This window comes from Nematostella vectensis, chromosome 9, assembly GCF_932526225.1.
Source record: "Nematostella vectensis chromosome 9, jaNemVect1.1, whole genome shotgun sequence".
Lineage (NCBI taxonomy): Eukaryota > Metazoa > Cnidaria > Anthozoa > Actiniaria > Edwardsiidae > Nematostella > Nematostella vectensis.
In genome coordinates, this window is record NC_064042.1 from 5037175 (window position 1) to 5057792 (window position 20618).

At 40.7% G+C, this 20618-nt stretch overlaps 4 protein-coding genes across 5 annotated transcripts in view; 2 read left to right on the forward strand and 2 right to left on the reverse strand.

Annotated features, from left to right (window-relative positions):
• Positions 1 to 1517: 1517 nt before the first annotated feature.
• On the reverse strand, positions 1518 to 10861 carry LOC5510992 (uromodulin). Of its 2 annotated transcripts, XM_001631382.3 has the most exons (6): positions 10732 to 10861; positions 9677 to 9995; positions 8655 to 8798; positions 8241 to 8357; positions 6296 to 6409; positions 1518 to 4701 (listed from the first exon to the last, which is right to left on the reverse strand). In XM_001631382.3, exons 1-6 carry the CDS (start codon positions 10732 to 10734, stop codon positions 4334 to 4336), a joined length of 1065 nt encoding a protein of 354 aa, XP_001631432.2. In that variant the 5' UTR covers positions 10735 to 10861; the 3' UTR covers positions 1518 to 4333. The 2 variants fall into 2 exon arrangements, with proteins under 2 accessions (XP_001631432.2, XP_032236148.1); XM_032380257.2 differs by lacking the exon at positions 6296 to 6409 and having other exon boundaries at positions 10732 to 10859.
• A 1943-nt stretch (positions 10862 to 12804) lies between these two features.
• On the forward strand, positions 12805 to 14355 carry LOC116617515 (CST complex subunit TEN1). The gene is made up of 2 exons (XM_032380236.2): positions 12805 to 12914; positions 13446 to 14355. The coding sequence occupies exons 1-2, from the start codon at positions 12820 to 12822 to the stop codon at positions 13705 to 13707; spliced, it is 357 nt and encodes a 118-aa protein (XP_032236127.2). The 5' UTR covers positions 12805 to 12819; the 3' UTR covers positions 13708 to 14355.
• LOC5510993 (flavin-containing monooxygenase 5) lies at positions 14267 to 17485 on the reverse strand. Its single transcript, XM_032380235.2, has 3 exons — positions 17368 to 17485; positions 16224 to 16427; positions 14267 to 15821 (listed from the first exon to the last, which is right to left on the reverse strand). The coding sequence occupies exons 2-3, from the start codon at positions 16412 to 16414 to the stop codon at positions 14450 to 14452; spliced, it is 1563 nt and encodes a 520-aa protein (XP_032236126.1). The 5' UTR covers positions 16415 to 16427; positions 17368 to 17485; the 3' UTR covers positions 14267 to 14449.
• A 69-nt stretch (positions 17486 to 17554) lies between these two features.
• The window catches only part of LOC5511009 (DNA polymerase alpha catalytic subunit), a 43066-nt gene continuing 40002 nt past the window's right edge, over positions 17555 to 20618 (forward strand). Inside the window, exons 1-8 of the mRNA XM_048732446.1 lie at positions 17555 to 17655; positions 17737 to 17809; positions 17905 to 17941; positions 18365 to 18461; positions 18909 to 18974; positions 19886 to 20001; positions 20104 to 20163; positions 20491 to 20540. Of these exons, the coding sequence (XP_048588403.1) occupies positions 17616 to 17655; positions 17737 to 17809; positions 17905 to 17941; positions 18365 to 18461; positions 18909 to 18974; positions 19886 to 20001; positions 20104 to 20163; positions 20491 to 20540 (539 nt within the window). The 5' untranslated portion in view covers positions 17555 to 17615. The remainder of the gene's footprint in view (positions 17656 to 17736; positions 17810 to 17904; positions 17942 to 18364; positions 18462 to 18908; positions 18975 to 19885; positions 20002 to 20103; positions 20164 to 20490; positions 20541 to 20618) is intronic.

Consider the following 20618-nt stretch of genomic DNA (forward strand, 5'->3'; position numbering starts at 1 on the left):
CTCCAAACCTCGTGTGCCCCTCGTGTTCCTATTTAACACTCCAAACCTCGTGTGCCCCTCGCGTTCCTATTTAACAATCCAATCCTCGTGTGCCCCTCGCATTCCTATTAAACACTCCAATCCTCGTGTTCCCCTCGCGTTCCTATTAAACACTCCAATCCTCGTGTTCCCCTCGCGTTCCTATTTAACACTCCAATCCTCGTGTGCCCCTCGCGTTCCTATTTAACACTCCAATCTTCGTGTGCCCCTCGCGTTCCTATTAAACACTCCAATCCTCGTGTTCCCCTCGCGTTCCTATTTAACACTCCAATCTTCGTGTGCCCCTCGCATTCCTATTAAACACTCCAATCCTCGTGTTCCCCTCGCGTTCCTATTAAACACTCCAATCCTCGTGTTCCCCTCGCGTTCCTATTTAACACTCCAATCCTCGTGTGCCCCTCGCGTTCCTATTTAACACTCCAATCTTCGTGTGCCCCTCGCGTTCCTATTAAACACTCCAATCCTCGTGTTCCCCTCGCGTTCCTATTTAACACTCCAATCCTCGTGTGCCCCTCGCGTTCCTATTTAACACTCCAAACCTCGTGTGCCCCTCGCGTTCCTATTTAACACTCCAAACCTCGTGTGCCCCTCGCGTTCCTATTTAACACTCCAAACCTCGTGTGCCCCTCGCGTTCCTATTAAACACTCCAAACCTCGTGTGCCCCTCGTGTTCCTATTTAACACTCCAAACCTCGTGTGCCCCTCGCGTTCCTATTTAACACTCCAAACCTCGTGTGCCCCTCGCGTTCCTATTAAACACTCCAATCCTCGTGTTCCCCTCGCGTTCCTATTTAACACTCCAAACCTCGTGTGCGCCTCGCGTTCCTATTTAACACTCCAATCCTCGTGTGCCCCTCGCATTCCTATTAAACACTCCAATCCTCGTGTTCCCCTCGCGTTCCTATTAAACACTCCAAACCTCGTGTGCCCCTCGCGTTCCAATTAAACACTCCAATCCTCGTGTTCCCCTCGCGTTCCTATTAAACACTCCAATCCTCGTGTTCCCCTCGCGTTCCTATTAAACACTCCAATCTTCGTGTGCCCCTCGCGTTCCTATTTAACACTCCAAACCTCGTGTTCCCCTCGCGTTCCTATTTAACACTCCAAACCTCGTGTGCCCCTCGCGTTCCTATTTAACACTCCAAACCTCGTGTGCCCCTCGCGTTCCTATTTAGCACTCCAAACCTCGTGTGCCCCTCGCGTTCCTATTTAACACTCCAAACCTCGTGTGCCCCTCGCGTTCCTATTTAACACTCCAAACCTCGTGTGCCCCTCGCGTTCCTATTAAACACTCCAAACCTCGTGTGCCCCTCGTGTTCCTATTTAACACTCCAAACCTCGTGTGCCCCTCGCGTTCCTATTTAACAATCCAATCCTCGTGTGCCCCTCGCATTCCTATTAAACACTCCAATCCTCGTGTTCCCCTCGCGTTCCTATTAAACACTCCAATCCTCGTGTTCCCCTCGCGTTCCTATTTAACACTCCAATCCTCGTGTGCCCCTCGCGTTCCTATTTAACACTCCAATCTTCGTGTGCCCCTCGCGTTCCTATTAAACACTCCAATCCTCGTGTTCCCCTCGCGTTCCTATTTAACACTCCAATCCTCGTGTGCCCCTCGCGTTCCTATTTAACACTCCAATCTTCGTGTGCCCCTCGCGTTCCTATTAAACACTCCAATCCTCGTGTTCCCCTCGCGTTCCAATTTAACACTCCAATCCTCGTGTTCCCCTCGCGTTCCTATTAAACACTCCAATCCTCGTGTTCCCCTCGCGTTCCTATTTAACACTCCAATCCTCGTGTGCCCCTCGCGTTCCTATTAAACACTCCAAACCTCGTGTGCCCCTCGCGTTCCAATTTAACACTCCAATCCTCGTGTTCCCCTCGCGTTCCTATTAAACACTCCAATCCTCGTGTTCCCCTCGCGTTCCTATTTAACACTCCAATCCTCGTGTGCCCCTCGCGTTCCTATTTAACACTCCAATCTTCGTGTGCCCCTCGCGTTCCTATTAAACACTCCAATCCTCGTGTTCCCCTCGCGTTCCTATTTAACACTCCAATCCTCGTGTGCCCCTCGCGTTCCTATTTAACACTCCAATCTTCGTGTGCCCCTCGCGTTCCTATTAAACACTCCAATCCTCGTGTTCCCCTCGCGTTCCAATTTAACACTCCAATCCTCGTGTTCCCCTCGCGTTCCTATTAAACACTCCAATCCTCGTGTTCCCCTCGCGTTCCTATTAAACACTCCAAACCTCGTGTGCCCCTCGCGTTCCAATTTAACACTCCAATCCTCGTGTGCCCCTCGCGTTCCTATTTAACACTCCAAACCTCGTGTTCCCCTCGCGTTCCTATTAAACACTCCAATCCTCGTGTTCCCCTCGCGTTCCTATTAAACACTCCAATCCTCGTGTTCCCCTCGCGTTCCTATTTAACACTCCAATCCTCGTGTGCCCCTCGCGTTCCTATTAAACACTCCAAACCTCGTGTGCCCCTCGTGTTCCTATTTAACACTCCAAACCTCGTGTGCCCCTCGCGTTCCTATTAAACACTCCAATCCTCGTGTTCCCCTCGCGTTCCTATTAAACACTCCAATCCTCGTGTGCCCCTCGCGTTCCTATTAAACACTCCAATCCTCGTGTTCCCCTCGCGTTCCTATTAAACACTCAAATCCTCGTGTTCCCCTCGCGTTCCTATTAAACACTCCAATCTTCGTGTGCCCCTCGCGTTCCTATTTAACACTCCAAACCTCGTGTGCCCCTCGCGTTCCAATTTAACACTCCAATCCTCGTATGCCCCTCGCGTTCCTATTAAACACTCCAATCCTCGTGTTCCCCTCGCGTTCCTATTAAACACTCCAATCTTCGTGTGCCCCTCGCGTTCCTATTAAACACTCCAATCTTCGTGTGCCCCTCGCGTTCCTATTTAACACTCCAAACCTCGTGTGCCCCTCGCGTTCCAATTTAACACTCCAATCCTCGTATGCCCCTCCTTTGGACCCACCCCCTTCCCACAATGAGTTGCACTAAAAAAATCAAGTAACTTTTGAGTGAGTAAAGGTTTGTGACGTATCATTGTCGGTTTGTCGCTTTGACCTTTTTTAGATACGCTTCTTGCAACTGTGACCGTCTACATCACCTTACTTCACCGTACTTCTTAGCTAGGAGAGAAAAATAAAGAGCACAAAAGCACATTAGATAAAGACCCGTAGCCAGGGGGACCTACGAAGACCTACCAGAACTACCCAGAAGACCTACCCAGCCACCCTGTGGGCTTTGCTGACACTGTCAGCAAATAGATGAAAGAAAAAAGAAAGAAAATAGATGCAGCAAATTGATGAACTAGCCCCCAAACTCGAAATCCTAATAATGCATTCATTATTACGAATGATAGCTGTCACGATAGTACCTGCACCAAGGATAAAGATATCCTTAAAAATGTATAGTTTATCTTCATCTAATTAATTTTAAAAATGAAAATGAGTGTCTTTGTTTTGGACTAGTTCGATGTTTAATTCTGCTATATAGATGTGAAAATATTACCTGCTAGCAGAGCTTTTTCCTGTTTGTTTCCATCAGTTCACTTATTCGTGTCACGTCTCTGTTCTTTCGCGTTCTCGTTTGACGAGAATTCCCATGGTAACAGCAAAAATATTTTGCGCATGCTCAATGGGATTCGATAGCGGCTGTTGGCAGAGGTTTTCTCCTGCGATACAAACAAACGAGAACGCGAAAGAACAGACTCGCGACACAGATAAGTGAACTGATAGAAACAAACAGGAAGAAAGCTCTGCTAGCAGGGTATGAAAATGCGTCAATTGCATACATCAATTGCACTATGAAAAAATATTTCAAACATGGCAGCTTTCGCGCATTTAAAATTGTTGCATGATATGATGATCCCGTTCTCGTGAAATCGACCGACAAGATAGCGTCCGCAGTCGTCGGCCTCGAAGCGGAAAACATGCCTTGTAAGGCCTCCAAAGAGCTTAAATGCGAGAGATCAAATATCCCAGCCCACATTGCTCTTATTGTCAATAGCTAAGAGATCTGCTAAATAAGAGACTAATCTAAAACTTCGACTCTACTGTTGTGCCTGGTTATTTTTGTCGGGCAAAAATTGGGGGGAAAATAGCATAAATTTTAACGGTGAGCACAATATGGGTATAATGTTGATGGAAACTAGTAGAGCTAATTTTACTAGCAAATCCTTCCAAGAAGTGCTACAATTTTCTGCCCAGACAGCCGGCTATAAGAGCTCCACCTAAGAATCATAGAGCTGTTCTTTAAATTAGTTACTTTTACGTGCTGCAATATCTCAATTGGCAATTCGGTGTTCCAACAAGTCTGTAAACGTAGAATGAATCACCGCAGTTTCTTATTTGTATGTTGACGGACCAGTTACAGCAGTTACTATTCCAATGGAAGCAAACCTGACGAGTAACGATGCCCTGTGCAACTGTAGGATGAGCACCGTTGAGCCACCCGGTGGCGTCCGTGTTGCATTTGTTGATAGGGACACACGACGTAGGCATTCGAGTCCCGGCAGATCCAGTGAATCGGTACCATTTGGTCTCTATGCTTTGGTCGCACACTGTGGCTGTTTTGTGTTGATTGATATTACGTGTGACATCCGTTATCTGTGCGTAGGAGTTGCATTCACTGGACACTGAAATACAATACGTCTATCTTAAAATACAGTGAAAACACTTTTAAAACTTTTAAAACGAGTGTTCAGGATGAAGTTTGTCAATGGAAATTAAACATCCGCAAACGATACATCCATCGGTGTTTCTATTTCTGTTTGACAAGAACCTTTTTGGAGTTTAGCTTATGTGTTTTGTGTTTGTGGTGCCCAAATGGCGAGCTGCAGGCGATAAAGAGGTTCTACTGTATTTTCGGCTCTCATAGACTGGGGTTTGTTGTTCTAATAAAAGCATTCCCTGTGAGAGGCATATGCGGTTATGATTTTTGGTTTGTATGTTATTTTTGTTTGAATACAGAAAAAATGTGAATGATTTGCGCGATCTTTAAGAAAATACAGTAGAAATGGGACGAACCGGTCTTTTTTGGGGTTTGGGGCCTACAATAATTGGTCGTTGCAAGAAACCTCTTTCGATGCAAGCCCTTTTGAGGTATGTTTTGCTGTATAGCCGTCCTACCAATTCCCTGCTAGCAGAGGCCTCTTTTCTCTGTACTCCGCTTGGCTGGCGTTCGCGTGGAAAAGATACCTCTGCCATGGGTCGCAAGTTCGTTTGATCAAACCGCCGTCCACGATCGTGGACGGGAGATCCAGAGCGCATGCTCCGTTCATTAATTACTGGCCACTTTTTGAGCCCACAATGACTAGCGCATGCGTGAAGCGTATATCCGCTGTGGGATAATAAGCCCGCATTCGAAACGGCGTCCTCCGTAAAAATATCACGCGACGAATTATAAAAGAAGCCATTCAATGCCTTGTCTTCATTCAGAATTTTCTCTCGTTTGACTAACAAGTCAATCTAGCGTTTACAGCTTTTGTATATTCTTCTAGAATTAGCTGATCTAAGTTTACCAAAAAGTTTAGTAACATTTTCTTTGAGTCCAACTGTGCGATATTTACATTGAAGAAACTCGCCTGCCCAGATGTCTTGGAATTTATCCCACAAACAAGACAAAACTCGTTTTTGCTGTGTTTGCTGTTCAATCTTTTTTTTTTTTTTGACGAGTAGAACTAACCGAAGTTTCATAATTTGCGACAAAAATTAGCATATTGACGGCTTTCGCGCGATGGTACGGGTTTTGGCACGTCATGCTTAGAAACGCTCACGCATGCGCAACGAAAACAGTTTCGACCCATGGCAGAGGTCTTGCGAACGCCAGCCCAGCGAAATACAAAGAAAAGAGGCCTCTGCTAGCAGAGAATCCTACCAATTTTTAATTCAATTAAAGTTACAGTCGAATCCGTTGTATCGCGACTCCGCATTTTCAAAACATCAATTTGTTTTTGTCTTTTGGGATTTTCTGTTCCGCCATAGTCATATTATTCTAAGCCAATCAAATTCTTGCCATCTTTCGCCTAGTGTAGTTGCCTGGCTTTCTGTCGCGACACTGTCTGGTTTTCGTCCAGAGGATAGCCAGGGAAGTGCACAAAGCGAGACTCTGATTGGCTCAAAATGGTTTTACTGACGGAACAGAAAACCGAAAGAAATCGTGTTTTGAAAACGCGGGTCACGATACAACGGATTTGACAGTAATGCAGGTAAAATCGAATTCAAGCATACCAGTTTCACATCTTGTTCCTATATAACCCGATACACATGAGCACGTGTATTTATTAACGCCATCTACGCACGTCCCTCCATTCAAGCATGGATTACTGGCACACTCGTTAATGTCTGCCAAGAATAACAAAATTTGAATTTTAAAGAGATAAATACATAAAAGGATAACTCGTGGCTACTTTTTCGTTTTAAAATACGGCTAGCGGCAAGGTCTGGCATAGGTCTGCGAGATAAAAATATTTTGTTTGTTGTTTTTTCTTATCGAATTTCGACGGTATTTGAGTGCTACCGAAAATGGCGCCTCCGACCTTGTTTCTTTTCTTAGTAGGGGGAGAGAAGTCATAAATTCCGTTGAGAAAACCCCCCCAAATCGTTTATTACACGTAAATTTGACAACAAGGCATGTTCTAAGTTCTAAGGCAATTTTATTGACAACATTTCACACAAAAACCGCTTTACTCGACCGTTCTCAGAACAGCCGAATTCCGAGCTACGAACAAGCAACCATTGCCTGGGCTACCTGTGGCTGTATGAGTCTAAAGCAGTGCCGCGTGTCTCGCATGCACTCGGGTCGCAAATGTAAACATGAGTAAATACAGCGAAATCAATCCAAGCTGAGATGATTTTCCAAAATAACTTGGTAGAAATTGAGGCTATGGTTAAATATGCAGTTATTAAATCGCGAATCGGGCCTTCAACTGCACAAATACCATGGATCTGAAAGCTGGAATCTCAAATTCAAGATGGCGGCCATGACACAGTTTTAAATTATGCAAAAGTTTTTGGTAACTAAGCGTTGCGATGACGCAGGACAAGAGGCTAGATACTTCGTGTAAGAAAAATGCTTCAGTAAGGTCGCAATCAATACACTAAAACAAGCGAAGTATTGACTATAGCGCAAAGGCTCTTGGGGTATTGCGAAACATTGCAGATTTTCCGGGACCACGGAAAAAAACAGTTGCAATTTATAAATGGGCTACCACAGGTATCCCAGTAACTAGTTTTTCTGACTAGCTTATATATACTTTACGGCTATAATAAGTAATGACCGTAGCCGTCACTTTGCAAGGATTCACGAGTTATTAAAAAGTTAAATTGCAGGTATTAAAAAAACGCAGTGGCTATATGCCCCACAGTCGGGACAGGTCTTGGATGGACGAAATGCCCGATAGTTTCCAAATTATTCAAATAACCCATTAAATTGTCTTCCTAGTGAGTTCAAAGTATTCTATATTTGTTGAGAAAGGGCAAGCGAATCTGAATTTGTTGTCGGTATTGAATGCTCTCCGTTGCTTTTGTACACTATAAGATCGTAATTTTAGTGACTCTTCTCTTGTAGGATTTTTCTACATGTCTTCAGCTCTCAATTTACGAAAATATCACGGCAAATTGTCTTCCTAGTGATGAGTAAGTATTTTATATTTGTTGAATACTTTGAACTCACTAGAAAGACAATTTACTGGGTTATTTGAATAAATTGAAAACTGTCGGGCATTTTGCCCATTCAAGACCTGCCCCGACTGTCGGGCATTAGCCACTGCGTAAAAAAAAAGACAATATTTCGCCAAATTTTCTTGATATGTCAACGGTGTGCAGCGGGCCTATTTATTTGGTGCCTCCCTCTCGGGCTGGCCAATTTCCAAAATATATTTAAATTGTTAAGTGAAATTTAGAAAAACAAAGCGATTTGCATACAGCCTTTTTCCTTTCGAAAAATGGGAAAACAGTGGTAATATCTAATTTGTCTGACATTCTTGCGGACTGCTCGATGTAAATCAAATCTTGAAATGAACAATTGATAGAAAAAAATAATCTCTTACATAGTTTCTAGGCATTTTAATATTTCATGTTTAAAAGTGTTAAGATTATTTCAGATAATATTCTGATAGATATCAAGGATTTTGAAAATAAATTAATAATTTGTACGCTAGAGTAAGTGTCTCACTTGTTTCACAATTTGCCCCTGTGAATCCACTTGTGCAAGCACATTTGTAGTTACCAGATCCCAGATAATGGCACGTTCCACCGTGTTGGCATAGGTTGCCCGTACATGTCTCCATCACTACACAAAAATGAATAAGCCTGAATAGTGATTTGAATTCCAAAAAGGGAAAAAGTGCGAGTAGAACAAGAGCAGAACCTATACCCAATGGTTACTGGGTCAGGCTGGTACCGTGATACAGGTGGCCCAAGTAACTAAACCTTGTGTAGAATTTCAGATGATGAGCGTCAAACAAATGACTAATTTCAGTTATTTGAATTTAGTTTAAAGCCGAGTTTTTTTGTTGTCAACTTCAATTTTATGTATAAACGACGAAAACAAACAAAAACGAATATAAAAATAAAGTTTGGTACTTACACCCTGTTGTTAGATTGCAATACCCCTGCATAACCGAGGAAGCGTTGATAAGCCAGAACACACCGCCGCTGACTCCTGTGCTGGAGGCGCGCTTCAGCTCAGCACACAATGAAGCAGGCATCGATGGAATAGATCCGAGAGAAACTACATTAATAAAGAATATAGCTTACTGTTTGAATATTCACTTTCATCTTCCATATCAGTCTGTCCGCCTTTCTTTTTCCCTGCCTATCTTACCTGTCTGTTTTTAAGTCATCCCTTAAGGATCTGTGCAATAATTATCAGGGGAGGGGGATGTAAAACCATAGGGGCACCAAGTTAAAATGTTGCCAACATGGGGGGGGGGGGGTCAGCCTTAACAGTTGGCTAAAAATGTTACCTTTTCCTTTAAATACAGAATTGATGCAAACTTTTAGAACCTCTTTGCAGTCTCACTAAGGACCGCTCTGTTCTTAAAATCAGTATATTTCTCTCAACCCCTATCGGCAAAACGAGCTCGCTGCTTCTCTTGATGTTCCCCAGTCACCTGAGCTCAAACTCAGAAAGCGGACTCCCATAAGCACCCATATTCTAGCGGCCATACCAAGGGAAGGTTTTTCACGCATTAAGTAGGTCTCTTAGATGAAAAAAACAAAATGCAACGTACAACAATCTCAGGTCTATGGGCCTGTGTTTAACCATTTTTAATGACTTAAGACTTAATCCATTTTATTTATTTAGACAGTAAGAAAAGAAATTTCCAACTCTACTTTGGACCATTTCCAGATAAAGAAAATTATCAGATTCTCCAATGAAACGATTGGCCCTTTTTGGTCCTTATTAGTTGAACTAAGAAAAGGAATGCTGATGTTTATCCTCATGCGGAAGTACAATGCATTAGGAAGCAAGACGGGTAGATTGTAGAAGGGTGAGGGGGCCTACGTAATTTTTCATTATTCGAAGCTCGTTTTACGAACCACCCTCCTGATTATTATTGCACGCCCCTAAGTTGTAACAGGAACAAACGAGCAGAACATCCTTACCTTTGTAGGGGTTCTCAAAGTAGACGGAGTCACTGTCCAGTCGGGCATCTTCCGGTCTCTGAGCGATCGTCCGGTTGCTTAGGTGACACGTGTTGCTGCTCGTGTAATAATTCAAGCTCTGGCACTTAGCTTCTCCTTTACAGTGCTGAAAACACTGATGAATGTTCGTGTTTGACAGCATCATGAAGACGTAGCCAATCAGAGACGTCCCTTGCACTGACGTAAAGCACTTAGAAGTGCTTACACCTCTTGTGTTTAGGAATACAATAACGAAGAAGAATTGGCATATCTGGATAATTTTATATCCTTTATTGAATTTCTGCAAAACAAATTATAAATGTGATCTCATTCGTTTTTTCTGATAAAACGCTTCCTTTTTTTAATTCATTAGATAGATTCTGTATTTTAGGCACACGATCACAAATAAAAATAATGGCAAATTCCAAATTTTTGTGTTCAATCCCGACTTTCTGACCAGTTTTTATAGACTGTTTCTCTAAGTAATTTCCAATATATATATATTTTCAACTTTATTGAGTTAACAACATTGCCTACTACAAAAAAAATATATATAATAAGAAACAATAAATGGATAAGTCATGCAAAATGTATGAAACTCAAAAGGGAAGTTGCAACGGGACATGGCAAACAACAAATTGAAAATTAAAGACGAAAAGCATGTGTTTTAAAATGCGAAAAGGATCAGTTCTAAAAGTGCACGTTAGTACTTAGGCTCTTCGAGTGAACTTTCCTTGACAAAAGGCTCTCTGGACATACTCGAGAGAATTTAAATTTATTTTTTACGGTCCACTTCGAGCAGCTTTATTTGCCTCCTAAAAAGGCATTTGGGCATGTAATGAAAATCAATAAAGGTCTGTTTTTATTTTCGCAAACCAAATTATGACACTTAGCTCGAAAACAACAGAACACTGAAATGACCGAATCACAAGAATTTTTTCTTCCGTTTTGGTGAATTTTTGTCTATGTCCCAATATGAAATGAAAATTAGATTGTTTAAAACTACTAAAGTTAGATAATAATTGGTTGGAACTTACCATTCTGGCCTTTAGTCTGCGCAATCCTGAAATGAGAAAAGGACTTCTCCTTTTGAGCCGCAAAAATTTTCAATTAGACGAAAATAAAAGGTGTAATATTACAGCTCGCGGCAGTTGTCGCAGGTGTGTTTATTTTAAACAGAGCCAAAAACGAAATTAGTGGCTCTAGAATTGCGGTCACAAACAAACTATCAGTTTCAAGTGTTCAAAGAATAAATAAAGGCTTAGTTGTGATAGAGTTTTCCCTTATTATCTCCTTTTGTATTATTGTTACAAGGCTGCAATAAAAGGTAGTGTTTTACGTTTTAAAATTTACCATTGGAAAAAAATAATCAATCACAATAAAGAATAAAATACCTTTTTTTAGTAGAATTGTGTGGAAAAAAAACTGAATATTATGAAAACAGATGTGATAAGGATGTTAGATTTTTCGTATGACGTTGCTAATACACAAGTTTGGAAAAATTAGTAATGTACATACTTAGCCACTGACGGCGTGTCATTTCTAATAATTTGTCAAACGATTCGCTTACACAAAATAACAGAGCTACATAGCGGAAAATGGTAATTGAGTTAATTTCCTTAGACATTATTAGGTCTTTTCGTTTCTCATACAGCTCATACGCAATAAATGGCTGGAAAAGAAACCTGAATTCTTAATGAGAAGCAAGAGTTTTCGCAGTTAAAAACGGTTGTCCGGATATTAGCATTTACAGCCACAAAAATTCACATAGAACTTTCAACACCTTATTACAAAGGTTTCTGTACCAGCGAGAGATTCAAAGAGCTTCAGATGAAAAAACTTTAAATGTTGTTTCTTTCATGAGGTACTAATAAAAAACATAATTTGGAAGTAATTGCTTGGAGGTCTAATCTTGGTATCGCATGACTTTTCGTGTCCACACCACAAGCTTCCCAGTCGGTTGATTTGTATTTTTTTTCTTGCAGATCAGCGGTCTTTTTAGCGCATGCGCGAGTTTCATATAATGGATGCGATTTTTCGTGTCCACACCACAGGTTTCCCAGTCGGCTGATTTGTATTTTGATTTTATGCTGATCTGTGTTTTTTTAGCGCATGCGCGAGTTTCCTATAGTCCAGTTTTTTTTTTGTGTCCACACCACAGGCTTCCCAGTCGGCTGATTTTTTATTTGATGCTGATCAGCGGTCTTTTTCGAGAACCTCTGTACTGAAACATGTTCTTTGTCCCGTCCTCCGAGCATTCACTTTCTATTGGAAACTTCTAGTTCTAGAGTGTATATCACAAGGGAGTGTACCCTAGGTACCAGAGCCTCCAAACTTCTCTCGCCAAGTGACGCTCGCTTCGCTCGGCATTTTGGCTGAGCGTCACTGGACGAGGGAAGTCTGGAGGCTCAGGTACCCATGGTAACCAGGGAGGTTTTATAACTCCAATAAAAGTCCAAATTCCATTTTCCCAATTTTTCCAAACTTTCCTCAGGGGACACTTATATACTAGAAAGAGAAATATTTCAGATATTATCTTACCAAATGTTACAACCCTAACCTTGTTTGTGGATCTTGTTTTTAAGCTCTAAAATAAACACAGAAATGGCACAAAATAAACACAGAAATGGTCACGCGACGAAAAAACAAACTTTCAATAGAAATAAGCCTTCTACGGCATAGAAACTTTCTGGTTGATCCGTAAGTCGCTTTTTGTTATTTTGGAGAGGAGCCGGAGTATGGGCAAGTATACCTCCCAAAAAGACACGTAATTTTTAGTATGCAAGTCGCCTATTTCATTACCCTCCTGCGGGTACTGTTTCACTTTCATATGCTGAGATGCATTACGGGACTTCGTAAAACGTACGGGATATGAAGATCGTAAAGCCGTCACAGGGGTAAGGAGTGCGCAACTTCTAAAATAGAGAAGATAGAACTCTTGTCCCTAAAACGGTCTCCTTAAAAAAACCATTGTTCAACCTATTGTATTCTTTTCTCTTGAGTTTTGGGATTTCTGTGGAGTGCATAAAAATGGGAGTCCTTATATCCTTTTGGACTTATTATGTTTATTATGGGATACCTGTGCCGAAAAGCCACAGGGATCCCCAGACTTTTTCGAAATCAAAATGGCGGGGATTTCGAGCGGACGTATTTTGAGTGTGAAAGAGGTGATAGAATTGGGGCCTAGTTTGCAGGGAAATTCAGTCAGAACTTGGGGAAGGTGAGTTTAATGAGTTTATGTACAGTAACGTTAAGGTTTTGTATTATAAATGATGTCTTCTTTGGTATAAATTCTGGATAGCGTCGTATAGCCGGCATTGAGAAACTGACGATACTAACATTTGCAACGATTGAGAATCCAGTCTAAAAATGTGGTATCAAAAGTATTTATGCAACTTGCTTTATTACTTATTTGTCCAGGTCAGGTTAGCTAATGATTTCATAGTGTAGCGACACTTATTATATAGAAAAATATACAAAAACAAAAAGAAATGTATGTAATAATATAAAAATACTGTAAAATGAATTTTCCCGAATTCTCATGGTAATGACAACTGTGGTAGTGGCCAACTCTAAAGCTCCTCGCCCTTTTGGTCACTCGCACACTAATTTTATTACAAAATTTCATGTTATATTACTAATCTTTTCTAATCTGCCAAGCCACTTTGTAAAATTATTTACACAACTTCAAATAGTGCAAAAATAAAAATAATTGATTGATTGACATAACCCTATGCTATTCCTTTTGCAGAGTAATATCCCACGATCTTAGTACCAGTCATGTCCAAATCAAAGATGGTACACAGGAGCTGACAATCAACACAGCACTAGTAGAACCATTAGCTTTTGTGCGCGGATCGCTGTACCATTTCATCGGTGAAGCAAACAGGGCTGGAAATACTACAATCATCAAAGCACGGATTGCAGGCTGCATTGATGGCATGGATATGGAGTTGTTCCAGCAAGCTCTGAAAATGAGGAGACAATATCTCGGAAAACAGATGGCTTCATGATGTTATGCATAATTATTATGTTGGCCATGATATAGAGCATGATAGTAGAATTCTACCACTGTTTAGATTATCACACATTCATCATTTGAGCTATTCATCTTGCTGTAGATTGGACCATATTGTACTGACTCAGACAGATGGCTTCATAATACAATGCATGTTTGGTTGCTCAAAGATTCTCTACATGGAATCTGATACTAGCTGCTATTCTCCCTAGCTGTGCACTTTCACCATATTATATGGAGCAAAACCAGCAAGAAAACAGTCCCATCAGATAATTAAATGGCCAGTCCTTAAAAAAGTTGAGATTGTACTGGGAAGCTAGAGTGATGTGTACTCTTTGATAAACAATTTCCAACTGTTGAATTCCTTGTTCTCTGGTCTGCCAGTCAATTAAATGTCAGGCAATCAAAAAGCGAAAAATACAATTCAGTAAAAAAAAAAAAAATTGACAGAAGTTTGAAGGCCACTTACTAAATAGAGGTTGTTGAGAAGAGGTCAATGGAATCGTTTTTCATGGATAATGTTAATGGGATCAACTGTACAATTGAAAAACATCGATCGATTGATTGTTTATTGATTATTTAATCTATCAATTAAAAATTGTTGTGACAGTAGATAGTACCCTGATTAAACCATTTAACCAGGCAGGTTTCTTTTTATATACTAATAATCTTTTACACTAGGTAATTGCAAGTTATACTATATAATAATTTTACACAGATCTAAAAAATAATTCCCACTAACAACAAAATTTACAAACAACAGCAGATATAATGAGAAGAGGAAGAAGCAAGGCAACTAGCCCAAAATAGTGCATCATGGGAGTGACTGGGACAGACTGCACTGTTTGTTTTGCCTTGGACCATTTATGAGGCCCCTGCAACCTCCACTGGGCCGCCCCACATGTGCCAACAAGAAGTCTCCATGCAAGGGAAGGGTGCTTCCAGAACTGAGGCTTGGCTCCAAAATATGATGAGATATCATCAATGTAGACAATGGGATCCCTTTGTATTGTATGACGAGCAGAGGCATGGTAACGAGTCTCAAAGTGCTGCTGTTCTTCTTTCATGATTTCTTGCATGATTTTGGCATCAGGGAGTTTGACTGTTCCCTTGCAAAGCTCTGAAAACCACCGTGCTTGGATTTCTGACATGGGAAGCAGGCCTCCTGAAGCTGGCTGTGAAAAGCCAATGAATGCTATAGAAGGACCCAGCTGGGGGGAGAACACATTTTTGAAAAGCTTGGTCTTATTTGTCCCCTCTTCCACTACGGTTGACTTGACATCGTCTGACAGAAATGGGAGGTTGATGGTATATCCAGTGCAGCACACAACAACATCGGCATCAACTTTAGAGCCATCTGTAAACACAACCTTATTTTCCTCAAATCTGCTAATGTTTGGTTTGATGATGATGTTGGTTCTCTGTATGTGGTGTATCAAGGTAGGGCTGACGGTTGGCTGAGTCTGTAATGCACCCATCTTTGGGTTCAGACCCCATTTATATGGACTCCCAAACACACAACGGACAATCCATCCAAATATGGTGCTAGATACCTTCCATGGTAGCCATAGAAAGGCACGGCATGCATAATGATCAGTAGGACATCCAGCAATGTAATTAGGGATTATCCACGCTCCTGAACGTGTAGTGACGGTCACAGGCTTGGTACCGCCCATCTCGGCAACATTAACAGCTACATCGACAGCACTGTTTCCTATGCCTACCACCACTATTTTCTTCCCCACCAAGCCATTAGTGGCTGCATCTTTGTAGCTGACACTGTGTATGATTTCCCCTTTGAAGTTGGATTGGCCAGGAAATGAGGGGTGTATTGGAGTCGCATGGTGACCTGTTGCTATGGCAACATATCTAAAGAGCTGGGTTGTCTCTGCCTCATCACTGTCGATCTTCCTGCTGGTGACTGCCCACAGGCCAGTGTCCATGCGATTGATTGTGACAACTTTTGTCTTGAATATTATGTGTCGCAGGAGGTTGAAGTGCTTGGCGTAATTGTGCACATACTGCATCATATGTAAGTGGTGAGGGAAGTCTGGGGTTTCATCTGGGAAAGGGTAGTCTGAGAAGCAGTAGTTGTGTTTGGATACATTTCTGAAAACAAAAATATATATCAGATAAGGAAACATGAATTAATTCTTGTTATGAAACAGTAGGTATAGAGTCTTTAGTTATCCTAGCGTAATACCAAAGGTTAGAAAGCACCTGAATCCATCAGCTTTATACAGGTTGACATGTGGTACTATCTTCAGTAACAGTGCTCTAGCTCACATTCATGACTATATGGAGCAGTCAGTATCTATACTGATGGCTAAAGGCAGTTGCACATGAAGTGCTTAGGAACTATGTCATAGCACGATACTAAAATAATATTTCCACTACATTTCTTTTTACCACATGTAGGGAACCAAGTGCATAAAGACTTACATGTGGGTGAATCGCATCACTCCGTAGCCATCCTACCACATGTAGGGAACCAAGTGCATAAAGACTTACATGTGGGTGAACCGCATCACTCCGTAGCCATCCTCTTGAAACTGCCATAGCCCTCCGATATGATCTGACTGCTCGTAAACAATAATGCTGAACTTGTCGTCAAGGAGGCATTTGGCCGTTGCCAGGCCAGATATTCCTGCACCAATCACTGCTACATCGAAGGGCTCACTCTCTTTTGTTCGGCAGGACATTTGGTTTGGTGGTCTAAAACCAAAAAATAAAAATAAAACTGTATCCAGTTTGTTTGGTTGTTGTTTTCATATTGTTTTCATTGTAAAATTTAAACTATAAGACTTAATAGAGTAAGGGGGCTTATCAATAAAATATTATTTTCCTGTTTTATGGCCCTTACAAAAATAAAAACATCTTTCCCCTTAATTAGGGCACCCTTATTTTTTCTTGTTTTCCATGTGATCTTGATCCTGTCAATAAAAGTTTGTGAGATTCCAAAGTATGTAAACAAGTTATCAATATTTTTCAACTTCCTAGTAATATGTCCTAACAATGCAATTTAGCTGTTCAAATAATGAAATGAAGTGTCAGCTGACAAAAGATGATAAAACCTGATATCTTTTGAAGTTGCGCGTTTCTAAGTTTATTTATATAAAAAACCTAAATCTACATATATAGTGTTGGTTTGAGAAAAATACAAACTACATAGGTTTCCCTACAGGTCTGTTTCGTGGTTGCCCACTCATCAGGGAAAATCCCCTGATGAGTGGGCAACCACGAAACAGACCTGTAGGGAAACCTATGTAGTTTGTATTTTTCTCAAACCAACACTATACACCGCTCTACATTCGAGTATTGAGCACTTTCTATGAAAGCCTTCAACCATCATTTTTTAAATCTACATATATATTGGTTATTTTTTTTTATTTAGAATGGTCCTTTGATGTTACGCGCGCTGTCATATTGGTTGATTAGCGGGACACTTACATGGTTAAAAGCTCTCTCAAAACTCTGTATAATTCATATCTTATCCCGTTTGCTTGGGCCGTATGAAAACTTATGGAGCCTGGATTTTTCCGATCGTTTAAAAGCCAGGTACCCGGGTACCGCAAGACTGTACATTTAAGTATATGCATGAGTAATCGTACCAATGATAGACATGAAAAGGTCTTAGAACAAATCAAATACTCACATATAAGTCTATATCCACCAAGATCCCTGTGATCTACCTACAGCCCAAGTAACTACTAGGAAGGAGTGTAATTAAACCGAATCTTCAGGTTTAGGTTTTCGCTTTACTAGTGCCCAGTTCTCCCGGTATCAAAAAGTTTACCCCACTCCCCCTTAGTCGTTTTTGATTTACCTTGAACTTACTCCCCTCCCTACTAAGTAGTCTTTGCTCTCTTGTTTCGCGCCACTTTTGAGTATAGTGTGTGCAAGATGGCGCCAATCGGAGATACCGATTCGACCCAACAAGATGGTAATATCTTGTTTTTAATGCGATCGCTAAATAATATAATTATTCAGATTCTTGTACACCAACCTGTTGATTCTATTCTAGATTCGCTCGCCTCTCGTCGCTCAAAACGAGCGAAAAAGCAAACGGGGGCGAATTCAGCTTTGGAGAAAATCAGGTTTGTGTCTTGATGTCGTGGTTTTACTCTATCTGCGTTGTTTTTTAACGTAACAATACAAGTATATTTACAAAGGGCCTAATTGTTCTTTTTAGGAAGTTTCGAGAGACAGGAGAAAGGACAAAATTTGAGGTAAGTAAATGATTATAAAAGCCAAGAAAAGAAATTGGTTTCAAAATCACCAATTAAAAGCCTCTTTTTCCCTAGCTTATCATCATTTGTGTCAATTTGAAACGTTTGTAAAGGAATGAAGCACATTCATGTCCAACAAACTGAATTAAAACAATTTTTTTAATTTTGTTTCCTGTGTCATGTCCAATAATGAATGAAACCCTCTTGACTATTGATAGCACAGTTTGGGATTACTGTATTGTTTATGGTATAGGCCGGGTCTGATATAGATATTTACTGTATTGTTTATGGTACAGGCCGGGTCTGTTATAGACATTTACTGTATTGTTTATGGTACAGGCTGGGTCTGTTAAGATAATTACTGTATTGTTTATGGTACATGCCCAGTCCGTTTTAAATGTTTATGTGTTTTTTATTGCACAGGTTGGGTCTGTTAAAGATGTTTACCGCGTCGTAGATGAGGAAGAGTATTCTGACATTGTCAGACAAAGACAGGAGGAGGACTGGGTTGTTGACGATGGTAAAGATACCATAAAACCTCTTTGAAGCCCTCCTTAAAAATAAGCCGCCTAAGAGGAGAGAAATAAGCACCTTTGGCTCTTAAAAGAGCTTTTTCAGTTAGGATTCATAAATTCAGTGTCAGCTTTGGTTTAGGCAAACTTGCTTACGCATACTAGTTAAAATCCCTTGCGGCTTAGAATAAAACAATGCAAAAACTTGTGAAACGTTCATGATTTCACTGGTATTTGGGAACTGCATAGATATTTAGTACCTGTGACCAGTGGGCTTAGACGGATTCAAAACTAGCCTTTTTTTGTTGTTCTTGGTTCTTTAACCAGACTCTCAAATAAGCATAGCAAGGAGCTTCCCTTTTTATCTCACTTCTCTATTTTTGAAAAAAATTTCAATTAATAGAGTCTTTTAGTTCCTCATTACCGGACTATAATATTTATTACCTTTTATACAGATGGAGCTGGTGGATATGTGGAGGACGGCAGGGAGATATTTGATGATGATCTTGATGAGGAAGAAGGTGAGATCTAGTCTGTGCCAGTGGACCATAATAATATTCCTTTTTATTGAAGCAAGCACTGGACATCTTAAGATACATGCCACTGGATTCACTATCTGGAGATACCCTCCTGAATGGTGTCACTATCTAGAGATGTCTTCCTGGAGAGGATCATCATTTAGAGGCCTTTCTGGGAGAGGTCATTATCTAGATATCTTTCTGGATGGGGTCACTATCTAGAGGTGTGTTCCTGTGTGGGGTCACTATCTAGAGGTGTCTTCCTGGATGGGTTCACTATAAAGAGCTGCCTTTCTGAATGATGTCACTATCTAGAGGTGTCTTTCTGAATAGGGTCACTATCTAGAGGTGTCTTCCTGGATGGAGTCACTATCTAGAAGTGTTTTTTTTTTAGGTTGGGTCGCTATTTAGATGTGTCTTTCTGGATGGGGTCACTATCTAGAAGTGTTTTTTTAGGTTGGGTCGCTATTTAGATGTGTCTTTCTGGATGGGGTCACTATATAGAGGTATCTTTCGGGAGGGTCATTATCTAGGGGTGTCTTCCTGAATGGGGTCACTATCTAGAGGTGTCTTCCTGGATGGGGTCACTATCTAGAAGTGTTTTTTTAGGTTGGGTCGCTATTTAGATGCGTCTTTTTGGATGGACTATATAGAGGTGTCTTTTTAGTGGGGGGTCATTATCTAAAGGTGTCTTCCTGGATGGGGTCACTTTATCAGCCTTCTCAAAAAGATTTTTAGTAGCTGGTTATTGTGATTTTTGAGGTGGTTTGGTTGACGAAGATGCCCACTATCAAAACAAAAATAATATATTTTCATCTGGATGGTGACAGTCAAACATCCAGAGGTTTTGAGAATTTGGTTAATTATTTAGAGAAAAATTTTTATTTAACACTGTGCAATTATTTCTCTTGTAGTTCAAAAAGGGCCAAAGCACAAGCCAAAAAAGCAAAATGTCAAGAAACCAACAGTCAAGGCCAAAACCATCAATAAGATGTTTCTTGCTGCAAGTGCAAAATCAAATAAGTCAGAGGTGATCTTTGTTTACAAATATGTGTGGGGATTCTTTTTTCATGTACTCTTCATTATTGGGAGGAGAGCTTTATCCTCTTTGTGTCTAAATTTTATTTTTCAGCCTGAGAAAGCATCTCTTGGTAGTGATGACTTTCTTGATGATATTCTGAAAGAAGTTGAGGTACATATGTGTGTTAGCAGTAAATAGAGTTGAATAGATGTTGAATTAAATAGTTTGGTTATACCTAAGACTTCCCTGTGTCAAGACCTCTTACTTTGACAAACAGTTGCTCTCAGTAACAGAGCACTCTACGCCGCAATATAAGAAGGATCTCAACCATTGGTGCATTTACCTTTTACAATAGAAACCTTTTTACCATCCTGATCTCTTTGATAAATCACATTTTTGGAGAGCCATATGTATATTATCTTTTGATAATTTTGTCTCAATAAACATGTCATCTCTATCTATACCTCTTCTTTCCATTTTCTTATGGCTTTATTTTAGAATCCAAGACAGCCTGTGAAACTTCCAAAGTCTAAGACAAGTGTTTTCAGGTAAAGATACTACAGTATTTCATTGAGAAACGACAGTACAGTTGTCCTTGGACATAGGCTTAATAATTGTTGTATGTT